At 42.7% G+C, this 12,136-nt stretch overlaps 1 protein-coding gene across 1 annotated transcript in view; it reads left to right on the top strand.

Moving 5' to 3' along the window:
• The window catches only part of lrrc7 (leucine rich repeat containing 7), a gene marked incomplete at both ends in the record, with an annotated part of 60,212 nt that overhangs the window by 46,373 nt on the left and 1,703 nt on the right, over nucleotides 1–12,136 (top strand). The window contains 11 exons of the mRNA XM_079221261.1: nucleotides 165–389; nucleotides 485–698; nucleotides 1,023–1,373; nucleotides 1,609–1,854; nucleotides 3,425–3,637; nucleotides 4,512–4,679; nucleotides 5,736–5,855; nucleotides 6,084–6,294; nucleotides 6,801–7,204; nucleotides 8,096–8,188; nucleotides 12,004–12,078. Coding sequence (XP_079077387.1) covers nucleotides 165–389; nucleotides 485–698; nucleotides 1,023–1,373; nucleotides 1,609–1,854; nucleotides 3,425–3,637; nucleotides 4,512–4,679; nucleotides 5,736–5,855; nucleotides 6,084–6,294; nucleotides 6,801–7,204; nucleotides 8,096–8,188; nucleotides 12,004–12,078 — 2,320 coding nt within the window. The remainder of the gene's footprint in view (nucleotides 1–164; nucleotides 390–484; nucleotides 699–1,022; nucleotides 1,374–1,608; nucleotides 1,855–3,424; nucleotides 3,638–4,511; nucleotides 4,680–5,735; nucleotides 5,856–6,083; nucleotides 6,295–6,800; nucleotides 7,205–8,095; nucleotides 8,189–12,003; nucleotides 12,079–12,136) is intronic.

The following is a 12,136-nucleotide window of genomic DNA, read 5'->3' as shown; positions in this document are numbered from 1 at the left end:
TCTTCATTTCTGATCTCATTGATACTAACACTAACCTTGTTCCAAACATATTGACGCAGTTTCACTTTATCGTCTTCATCTTTTCTTTTCTACTGCTGTAACTCGAGTCCAAATCATCTTTCTGGCTCACATAAGTATAACACACACTTGTCTTTGGCTCCAAGGCTGGAACAAGGCGCAGCGCCTTTGCCCGGCAGCTGGACGTACCACGAGAACCAGGGGGAGCAGAACCGGAAGGATCAGCTGAGTGTAAGCGGGGGCAACAAGGTAACCGTGGTGATGAGTAAAAGCTCGGACCGCCTGTCCCCCATGATGAGGGAGACGAGATCCAAGTTTAAGAAGTCACAGAGCATCGATGAGATCGACATTGGCTCCTACAAGGTCTACAGGTAGGTTTGTTGCTACTCTTCTTCACAACAGAAGTATCAACATGTCATCATGTCAGTGGGTCAAGTGACCGCAAAGTTTATTTATCTTTCGACAGCATTCCCGTGGACAGCTACAGCACATCCATTGAGCAACAGACTAGTTTGGACCGTCAAGACCTGCCCTGCTCTATGGAGCAGACCAACATGTCTCGGTCACAATCTGCCCCCATGTTAGACGATGAGTTGATGTTCCCAGGACAGTCGGGACAGAACCAAAAACCTGCCATCCCGCACAAGGCCTATCACTTTGACCACAACTACAACCCCCAGGTTAGTATCTTGTCTCTTTATTAAACCTGCAATTACGTTTTTACAGCAGGGGAACTATCCGTCTCTTTAGCCATTCAATTCTCCATTATGTTCTAATTGTGTCTGTCTGCTGTTTCATTCTTTTTAAATTTTGTTTTTTTAATAGCTTTCGTTTAGTTCATGTTAAAATGTACTTCAGCCATATGAAAAGGTATTCAGATTTCAGGGAATATTAAGTCACTCTGTATGTTTCAGATAACTAACTTTAAGAGAAATACACATCAAATCTGCAAAAATGCCTGAAAACCTTTCATGGACTTACTGGTAACCGTTCTAACCAATCAGGTGACCATGGACCGCCGGGTCCCTCCCCCCTTCCCCAACACACCAGATTATGTAAACCACTCATCGAAAGCCTTGGAGTACATCAATCAACCAGGGAAGACATTACCCAAGGAGTTGGTGAGCCCTCGGTATCGTGCATATCCACCACTGGAGATGTTTTCTTTCCCCCAATCGCCAATCAGCCAGGATGGTCCGCCCAGCCAGCATCAGCAGCCGATCCCCGCACAGCGCTCCAGGCCAGGGTTTTTGAGGAGAGCAGATTCATTGGTGAGCTCTACAGAGCTCGCTTTGTTCCGCAGAGTCCATGAAGCCCAGCAGGAGGCGCTGCAAGAAGCTCAGTACAGACAGCAGGTAAGACATCCGTTGTTTGAAATCTAATGCTTCTTTGTGTGTGTGTGTGTTTTTGTGTGTGTGTGTGTGTGTGTGTGTGTTTGTGTGTGTGTGTTTTAGTCTAAAAAATATGATATCAAATGAATAATAGCATGCAGGTGCTGCCTGATAAATATCTATCCACCACATCGTCCAAAAAATACCTTTGTGGTTTAATGTAGAGGTCTTTGATAGTTGTAAACTCTCCTCTCTTCAGGCGGACCCCCCTCATTATGGTCGGGCTCTGGCCTACTCCACCCCCATGGAGCACTCTGCTCTCACCAACATGGCCGACAGCCAGAGCCAGATGATGCACAACAAGAGAAACGGTCGCTACGATGACGACTATACCACCTACCAGGAACAGAAGAAGCCAATGATTGGTTATCCGACCAAGAGCCTGACTCAGCGCCGCCCCCTGTCTGCCAGAAGCTACAGCACTGAGACATATGGAGCATCTCAGGTAGACCGTCTGACACTGTCTGGCCACAGCGGCCTTGATGCCCCACCCACACTGCCCCAGCTGATTTAGCTGTTCTCTCATCTGCCTCTTTCCTGTTGATGCGATGTTTAGACACCAATGTCTTTTGTTGAGATTCTGAATTGTTACTGGGAAACATCGAGTGAAAACCTGGGCACATAACCAGAGGTTGGTTAAATTTTGAGCCTGGTATGAAACGCTGGAAAACCGGGCTATCGCTCATAACTGGTCTTTTAACGGTATTAACTTTGTCTGCAGGCGACAGCAAAGCAAAGTAGAAAATAAGAATAATAAACAACTGACAAATAGTTGTATTGTAAACACTGATGAATTATTTTGTGAAATAAATAGCTTTATTTCAAACACATCAATAAAAGGACCACACCAAAATCCAAGTGACCTTGCTCTTGAAATAGTGGAAATCCAGGCCTGGCTGCAACTAGTAATCATTTTCGGTATTGATTAATCTGATAATCAGTAAATATATTTGTTCAGTAATACTGTCGCAAAAGTTAACGAGACACCAACAGAGGCGAAAAAAAGCAGCACTGTATTCCTGGATCACAGGATTGAGGTACAAAACATTTGACACTAGAGGCCGAGGGCTTTCATCCACCGAACAACAGTAAATTTGATTTATTTTAACCATGACCACCGTCCTTCCTTCACCTTTCCCTACTTGTAAGGTACTGACAATCAACATAGTCTTCCAAACAATCTTTGTCATAGAGGTATGAGGACTTGGCATTGCAATATATGTATATTACGTAGTGGAAACATGTATATCCATCCACTTTCCGCCAATTACCTGGGTCCGGGTCGTTGCAGCAGCGGACGAAGCAGAGTAGAGCGCAGGTGTCCTTTACCATAGCCATATCCCCTAGATCCCACGGCATTCCCTTCAGCATGTTCTGGGTTTGCCTCAAGTCAGACTTTCCAAAAATAGTCACAGAGAGGTGTCCAGCCGCATGCTGATCAGATGGGCAAAGCACCTTTCAGCATAAAAAGAACAGGGCACAGGAGGAAAACTAGGGAACTCATATCGAACGCTTATGACTGCAGTCTTATTCGTGGCTAAAGGTTGGAACATGCATCACCTGTTATGTAAACAGTGTTTGCATTACTATTCTCACGCTAGTGTGTCACTCAACTGAGCGTAACATTACTTGCTATTAGCCACGCTAGCAGCTTGACTTTTTTGATGACAACACTCGATCCATCGGTCAGACCACCACGTTGGTCAAAACCGAGTTATCTGAATAACTATCACATGTACTGCCATATGTTGGACAGACACCGTTGACTCAAAACATGAGGGTTGCGTGCACTAAAACCAAAGCAATCAGCTGAAAGATGCTGAAACGCTCCATAGAGTCGAAGGGTCTCACGGGTTGGTTCCTCTGAACGATCCCTGCCCCATACACAGTCCTTTTTTTCCCCGACTGCTGATATAAAAATATTGATTAGGGAAGCTTTAAATGAAATAATTTTAATGTGATTAAGTCCAACTTTTTCATATCGTTTTTATAGAATTTTAATCTTTTGTAATCAGGCGCGTCCAGTGTCAGCTCGTCCCACTATGGCGGCCCTGCTGGAGAAAATGCCCCCTGACTACACGCTGGCCACCTGCCCTGAGAAACCATCTGATGACACCATCAAAGTAAGACCTGGCGTACCACTGAAGCCTGACGACATCACCTCCAGGATGCCTGCCGATTGGAGGCAACAGCTACTTAGGCACATAGAGGCCAAACGATTGGACAGGGTATGTCAATGCAAAGCAGAAACAGTGAAGAGGGAGATGCACAGAAACACACACGCTCACAGCATTCAGAAGCTCCCTGTCTGTATCTGTGTAAGTCTGTGTTGTAAGGTTGACCAGATATGTGTCCGGCTGCATGTGTGTCCCATTCACACTGTCGCTCTGTCAGCCTGACCTACTGTACACTCACCAATGGATATGTGCTGAAGAAATCACATGTCCTAATATACAAAAACACAAAATCTGCTTTGTGACGAGAACCCTGGACCCTGTGAAAAGTCTAGTTAATTATTTTAAAAAATATCGTGGGCCCCTTAATGATTTAAGGAACTTCAGAGGTGCTCATAGGAATAGTAATGTGCCTTTAGACAGATCCAGTGTAACTAGGCTCCAGCTTCATATTTACTGGATAAACATGATAATGCTAGCAATCTTCTCATCAAACTTTCAGCAAGAAATTGAGAAAGGTTGGCATTGACATTTGGACATAGCTGTGTGATGGTGCTTAAAGCATTGAAAAACATTATTGTTATCAGTTTTCAATTAGGGATTGGGCTAATCGGTTGTTTAAATATCCACACATGTAACAACGCAGCTTATTTGAAAACGTGCACACTAATGCTACAATGAATTGATCCACCAGTTGTTGCTTGTATGACACAATGTTCTCTGTCTGTATTGACCAATCACAAGCTAACATTTTTCTGTGCTTTCAGCAACTCTGCACTGTTGTTGTTGTTGTTTGCCATTGTTGTTGGTTGTTTATTTGTGTGTGGAGCTCACAGTGTTTTATCACCACGCTGCAGCCTGCTGTGTGGGCTCTGCCCCCCTCCCCCTGCATTCACCCATGTCATGTGATGTTGTCTCCTCCAATCAGAGTGGTGTCCTAAAGCACAACACGCTCACGCTGGGCATGCTCTGTCAGGGCGGGGGTCACGGCCAGGGGCGCAGCAACACTTTGAACTTTAATCTTTACAATAACACAAAGCATGAGCCCCCTGCTGGCCGCTGGCTGCCACTACCTCCTCCTCCGTCTGCTAAAGCTGTGAGTATCCCTCTGGTGCTGGTAACCCCTGGTACTGCTGTTATCACTGCACACTAGCTATTGTCTCTAATTACGCGCTGCTACTGCCTCTTCACCCAACTACAGCAACCATGAACTATTATTTAAGTGTGGCATTACATCTCTGATAATCTAGGTTATTAGAGTTACCTTGACTGCCACCGCAAGCTGTGAGTATTGATGAACTGGGTATTTTGGCGTTCAAGTCCCAAGAATCATATTTCATCAGTTTGGACTTTCCATATTTCAAGGTTTCCAAAACGACAAGGATTGAAGCAGCCCAACCAACGTTTGTCCGCGCCATCCTAAAATACTCTTCTGTATTCTGTCAATGTACTTGTTGTCTGACATGTGGAGCTGTTGGGCATTGCATGTCAACACTACATTTAAACCTTTTTTATGATGCCAACTGATACAGAATGTACTCACCTTTGAAGCCCCTGAGAACTTTTTCTCAAACATCATTCTTACGGCGGGTTATAGGCTGCCACCTGAACACATATTTGTATGCCGAACAGCTTTAGTTATTTCACATGAGAGTTTTCAATATTTATGTGTTATTCTTGCTGCTATTACTGAGTTAAAGTAGGCATATCAGAATCTGTTGACAGTTGGCGGGTCAATCAAACCACGCTCACACAGTCCTGATGAAACTTTTTGACACATTATTACTTTGTGTGTAAAATATGAATAAATACATTTTGTTGTATTATGTAATCATGAATATTGATTCTGTTGCAGAGAAATTAAGCCAAGTTCTCAGGAGCTTCAAGAGAAGCTCTCAGTGTAGGAAGGTTTCAATAAAGATGATTATTCAGTCACCACACCATGTCGGCTGGTGGGAACATTGCACACCATATCACTTCACCTTCTATTTACTTAGGTGTTACAGCTCTACAATATTCATACTTAAAAACAACAGGATCTCACAAAACATCCATAAAGACTCTCCAAACTCAGGCAGGCAAGGGTTGATGCATGAGTTAATGACTTAAGGTAAATGTTCATTTTCAGTAATGGTCACTGTGTCTCTTTCAGACCCCCTCTCAGCAGGCTGCCATGCTAGATAATGATCAGGAGGGGATGTCAGGGAGCAACCAGTGGGCTCCCTACTCACTTGGCAGGAGGGACGTCCCACCTGACAACCTCATGAAAAAGGTAAGAGCTGATCAGTGAACCTTTGTTTGTCTTAGTTGTCTGTGTTTTATCCAGCCGAAAGATGGTAAGGTCCTTGTGGCTCGGAAGGAAGAAAGGAACTTCAATAATGTCTTTAAAATGCAAATAAATTAGCGTCTCTCCAATAACCATTCCTCTGGTGTGGATGTAAGCGTGTCTGTGTGCTTAAGAATGTTCAATGTCTCTAACGTGCCCCTCCGCTGTCGACAGAGTGCCCACTCGCACAACCCTTCCCACCAGTCACACAACACCATGATCGTCACTTCCTCTTCCTCCTCCTCCTCCACTACGCCTCACCGTGTAGTCGTGCAGCAGGGCTACGACGGGATGATGACCAAAGGGGGCCAATACCAACCGGGCATGCCCTTGTCAGTGGTTCCCTCTGGGGGGCCTGGGCAGTACCAAGGCAATATGTCTCAAGGTAAATGGTAATACATTCAATTTGTAGCCCAAAATATGTATTTTGGGGTTGACCAAGGAATGTGATACCCCTTTGAGTTATAATGTAGAACATTATAACTCATTATTGGGGTTGCAAGCAGTCATCCAATTAAGCCGTCACATCCAATCACAGTAGAAAATTGGAGACAGATGTTACATAATCGTTTATAAACTGTCAATTAAAGTGTGATTTAATAGAGGGTCACAAAACAACAACAGCCAAGGCCATTACCGTTAGCATGCGTTAGCCGCTTAGCTTACCCTGGTGTTTGTTTGTTTGTTTGTTTGTTTGTTTGTCTTAAATTCAGCTCAAGCTACTGTAGCAATACAAGCTGAATTAAATTTCACTCCACCTTGAAACCTGAGGTCGGTCAGTATAAAATAAAGTGTGTCCACCACGTGTCTCAAATCAACAGCCCGCTCATGAATCAGTTATAGATATTATTATATGAAAGTGTTACCATCTTATTTTTTCTCCCCATCCAGGCCACCCCTCTCCTGGACAGGGTTACCCCGGCTCCGGCCTGCCCATGGCTCTGTCTCCGTCTGGGAACCAGTCCCAGTACAACCCCCATTCCTCCCACACATCCCATCAGCCCGCCACCAACCCTCAGTATCACGGCAACCAGGGCATGGTTCATAGCAACCAGGGCATGGTCCATAGCAACCAGGGCATGGTCCATAGCAACCAGGGCATGGTCCATAGCAACCAGGGCATGGTCCATACCAACCAGGGGATGGTTCATTCCAACCAGGGCATGGTTCATACCAACCAGGGCATGGTCCATAGTAATCAGGTGGTCATGACTCACACCAACCCACGGCCTCAGAGCGCTCGCTGCCTGCTGCAGACGAAAGGCCAGAAGAGCACAGATGGTTTCCAGGAACAGGTATCTGTCTGTCTGTCTGTCTGTCTGTCTGTCTGTCTGTCTGTCCTCAGTCACCACATCCAACACTATCTTGGAGGTCTGTTTGAAAATGGGCTGTGCTCAAATGATGCTCAATACAAAATAACAAGGACATGAAGGATATCAGTGTTGTGGGTGTAGTTACAGTATAATACAAATATGAATAAAACAGTACAGATGTAAACAGTAAAACTATTTGAGACTAATGCACACAAAAGATAACAACGGCAAAAGAGAGATAATCCTCGATGGAAATGTCTTTGTCGGAAAACCAACCAGCAAGCCAAGTTGTCAGAGACGGTTGTGCTTAATGTTACCTGACGAACCAGATCAGGTGATGATGGCTACCAAGTGGATTTAAAAAGGGTCCACATGAGGCCAACGCCAAAGCTGTCAACTAAAGGAAACAAAATATGACATATTAGTGTAATTTTAGCCACTTGACGGCAACAGTTTGTGAGAAAGAATCATGTCGAGAAAAAGCCTCGGAGGCGTAGTTCTAAATCAGACATTTCACAGATGGAGATCACTGTACCAGTTTAGGTAGGAACATGAAGTCACTCCACCCAGATCAGCTGATCTTTCTGCAGGGTTTTGCTTTTTCTTCCTCATATGAGATAACCTTCATGATGCCAAATAGAAAAACTCTGACAAGGATATTTGTGGCTTAATTGTGGCTGCCAGAGAACTGAGGACCTCCAATATAGCTGCCAAAGAGTGTCACACACTGCATGAAAGCCCTCTCCCATCTTTGTACGTCTTGTCGACACGCTCTATGCTTGTGTGGAAATTGGTATGATCTTTGTATTTCACTGTCACTTGTCTTTCCTTCTTTTCTGTCTCTCTTTTTCTCCTCCTGCTATCTCTTTGTAGTTGTGTGTGAGAATAGAGAAGAACCCTGGTCTTGGTTTCAGTATCTCTGGTGGCATCAGCGGCCAGGGGAACCCCTTCAAACCCTCCGACATGGTACGACCCGACCCGGCCTGCCAGCCAATCACAGCCTCCCCGGCTTTAACTCAGAGTTGCCATGGAAACTGCTGCTCATTACCGCAGTGTTTGGTCTGTCGGTCTGTCTGTGAGGCAGCGGTGGACTTAAACTTTGAGTCTCTTTGAGTCTCTGTGAGTCTCTTTGAGTCTCTGTGAGTCTCTTCGAGTCTCTTTGAGTCTGTGATCTTAAACTACAGAAATATATTACAACTAAATAGTATACATTTGTATTAGCCTCACCAAACAGGATAGAATACTTTAGTAAAATGATACCTGAGTTTGGTAAACTATATTCTTAGGAATGATAGTACAAGTAGCACTTTTGATACCTAATACACACACTATGAATGCACATATTACTAGTTTGTTTGGTTTATTTTGACAGTATGCTCATCGCTATTAGATCTCTTGGAAAATTAAGTCATGGCAACAAACTTGAATATTTCAGTATTTAGAAATATATTTGTGCCCACATGTACACATGACGTCTTATTAGAAGAACTGCCAAACTCTTTTATCCTTTTGACTCCTTGGTTTGACTGATTCTGTCAGTGTGAGCCTGTTGGGGTTGCAGATCCCCCAGGCCGCCTGCACACGGCAGTCTGTCCTAGAAACAAGCTGCTGGAGTCGGTCTGAAGGAGCGAGGCTGCTCACTGAGCTCTGACAGCTATTTTAGGAAGGTTGCTTTAGTTCTGGGACACCGTGGGTGATTTTAGATGTTCAACACTTTGATCTCAGGATGGAAAGCATGGCAGTTTTTACTGACTGCTATTCAGATGTTGAGTAAGTGACGCGGCAGCTGGTCTATAAATAGAAAGCCCACAATAAGAGTGCTTTAAAACAGTCGGCCTCCGTGCAGCCCATGTGACAAATGGTGAATTAATTTAAGTCGGGGGTGTGAAGGGACGATATAGAAACTGTCACTTCATCATTTAACTTAAGTTTTGAGGAGACAAGTAGTGACTCAGTTGCTGACATGTACAGTTATTTAATCATTCCCAACTCTACTTGTATCCATAAAGCTTCACCAACTGCACTCGGTCCATTATTAATGCTCTCAAGTGATTCTCCAACATATTTTGTCAAGTAATTATATTATACATAGAGTATATGTTGGAGCAAGGTCCACTGTAGTTCTAGATATAGACATAATATATTCATCCATTTGGATATGGATTAATGGATATTGAAGAATACTTTGCAATATTTCACATAAGATATTTACTTTTACCATCATAAAGTGACAGTGAATGTCAGTCATCTGCTGATCGTGCGGGTATCTGCAGTGATGTCAGTTGACACATGTTGTATTTTCACTAATGTCATGTCATGTATGGTTCAAATGTAAATGTTCTACTGTGAAATGTGTATTTAGATGTCCCTACCGTGGTGTGATATGAACTGTGGAAGATATTTGCCCTCTGTCAAAGTTACCATGATACAAAAAAAGATGACATCTGTCACCACCAAAACCTTTCCACCCTATTTAATCACCTTATTCTTATTCTGGCCCTCTTGTTACTTCCATCCACACTCGTGAGACTTCTTGCAGAAGCAGTCGAACGTTGCTTCCGTGTTCTTTTCAACGGTTGTCAACTCAGGGCCGATTCGTCTGTAGCTTTAGCTCAAACAAAGGCAGAATCCTTTGATTTAGTTTTCATCATCTTTTCTACTTCTGAGAACTGTTTTGGTTTGTCTGCATCTATATTTGTGACTATTATAATCAAACAGTAGACATTACTTTTCTTTGAATGTAAATTATGGGAAAACCTAAGGCCAAATTGAGCCAGAGTTTAAATAGTTTAAAGGACTGTGAATCAAAACAGCATGACTGATAAATTATACATCTGTGGTTTTGATCCCAAAAGCCAAATACAGCCACGGCTATACAGCAGGACTGTAGCGTCCCCTTGTGGTTAGCTTGTTGTTTGCACCCATCAATTTATTTGGGCTAGAAGAACACACGTGTAGTACAATTGGAGTATCATCTTCAAATTGGCTTCAAATTGTCAAATTGAATTATAAATCCGGTTATTTGTACTCAAAATCAACAAAAGTTGTTTCTCCTGTCATCAATAGTTCACCACGAAAATGTGCAGATTTACAAACTTGATTTATAAACTTGACAGACTAGTTTAATTGTGTATACTTTGTAAATGTATATTTGTTATTATAACATACATATACTGTAAGCAACAAATACTTTAACAATAATCCTTATAACCAGATGATTTGGAAAACCTGTTCAAATTCAAACAAAAGATTCCCTCCTAAAAGACCGGCTGTGGCTCTCTTTGGCATGCCACTGGGTCAGTTTCAGCTCGGCTAATTGGGATTCAGCGAGTGGAGACGGGGACTCGGCTCCCGTATTGACAGGAGTGGGATCCTGGTCTTTGATGTGTTACCTTCTCAGGCTCGGATTAAGATCCGAAGAAGGGTTTTAAGGAGCAGAACATGGATTTTTCATCAGATCTTGGTCATTAACGTTTGAAAATCCAATTTTCTGTTCCTGATGTGGCTAAATATGCTGTATTTGCACACTGAGCTGCTGTTGATAACATATGTATTAACTGTCATCTTTTACAGAAAACTGTATATATGTTATCACTGAGCTGCAAAAAAACCTCATATAAACCAATATTGTCTTGAACTGTAAATACATTTCTCAAAATGTTGATGGAATGTTTTTCACTGCAGCGTTGTGTGCAAATGCTTTATAGTGTGTTTAACTGTTTAATTGTTGTCACTAACACTACACAATGTTCAGCTGCTAACACACATATTAGTCATGTACAGTGAGCTCCATATTCCACTTTCTGAGTAGTAAAGTAGTGAAATTAACTGACCTGATCCAAAAAATAATCCAGATTTTCGAATTTAGCAAACATTGCATATATGCACCACTTTGCATAGAAGATTAAACCATGTCAAAGCCACATAATCTAAATGATTTACTTGTGTACATATATGAGGCTCACTGTATAAATGCCAGTGCTACCATAACTGGTAACTCAACTAATGCTTCTAAAATATACACCTCTTTAACATGCAATATATGTTTGTTCTTGTATTCACCCATAGACTGTGGTATGAACTGCACTGTCACTACTGCATTGTACTGTTAACTTTATTTGTCACGCTCACTGTTCAACACGTGCACAACCTGTTGAACCGCGTTGAGTTGATTCAACTGCATCGTCCCACACTTTCTGTGTTCCAAAACATCTTTCAGCTCTCAGTGAAAAGATGTTGGTGTTTTTAAAATCTCTGCCTTGGGTTATATTGAAGGGAAATATGGGGGATGAAATATCTATCGCCCTTCCCGCTACCTACTTCTTCCCCCTAGTCAGTACCCATCCCACATCTATTCTCCTTGCCCTATTATCTATACAGTATATTTACCATATATCTATATATATATATTTCTCTCTCTTCTAACCTCACATCTATGCAAAGTCCTAAATAGCCGATAAACCATTTTGACATGTGTAATCTATGTCTTTTTGGGAGGAATGTTTCACTCAGCATCTGTAAATTCTAAGATAGATGCCAAAAGTAAGTAAACCCAAATACTTTAAACTTCAACTATATTTCATCATGAATTGCATGACTCTCTAAATTTAGAACAAAGAGAATGCATTGGTGAACTGCCTGTATATTTTTGGCAATGATGTGATTTTTTCTTTTTTTGGAGGGGGTGGGGGGGTGGATATTGAAATGAGAATGAGAAAGGCAAAGATTCTAAACCATCGTGTCCCTGTGTCGTCCTAACGGTGTATCATTTTGACTTATAGGGTATCTTTGTTACTAGGGTACAGCATGACGGGCCAGCCGCCTCCGCCCTGCAGCCCGGAGACAAGATACTGCAGGTAACATCCTCTCACTCGTCATCAACAGGGCCGGAAACAGCCACATACTGCCCGTTCT

The sequence above is a fragment of the Taurulus bubalis genome (genome assembly GCF_910589615.1).
Source record: "Taurulus bubalis genome assembly, chromosome: 7".
Taxonomy (NCBI): Eukaryota; Metazoa; Chordata; class Actinopteri; order Perciformes; family Cottidae; genus Taurulus; species Taurulus bubalis.
The sequence above is the reverse complement of the archived record's forward strand: the minus strand, read 5'-3'. Positions and strand labels throughout refer to the sequence as shown.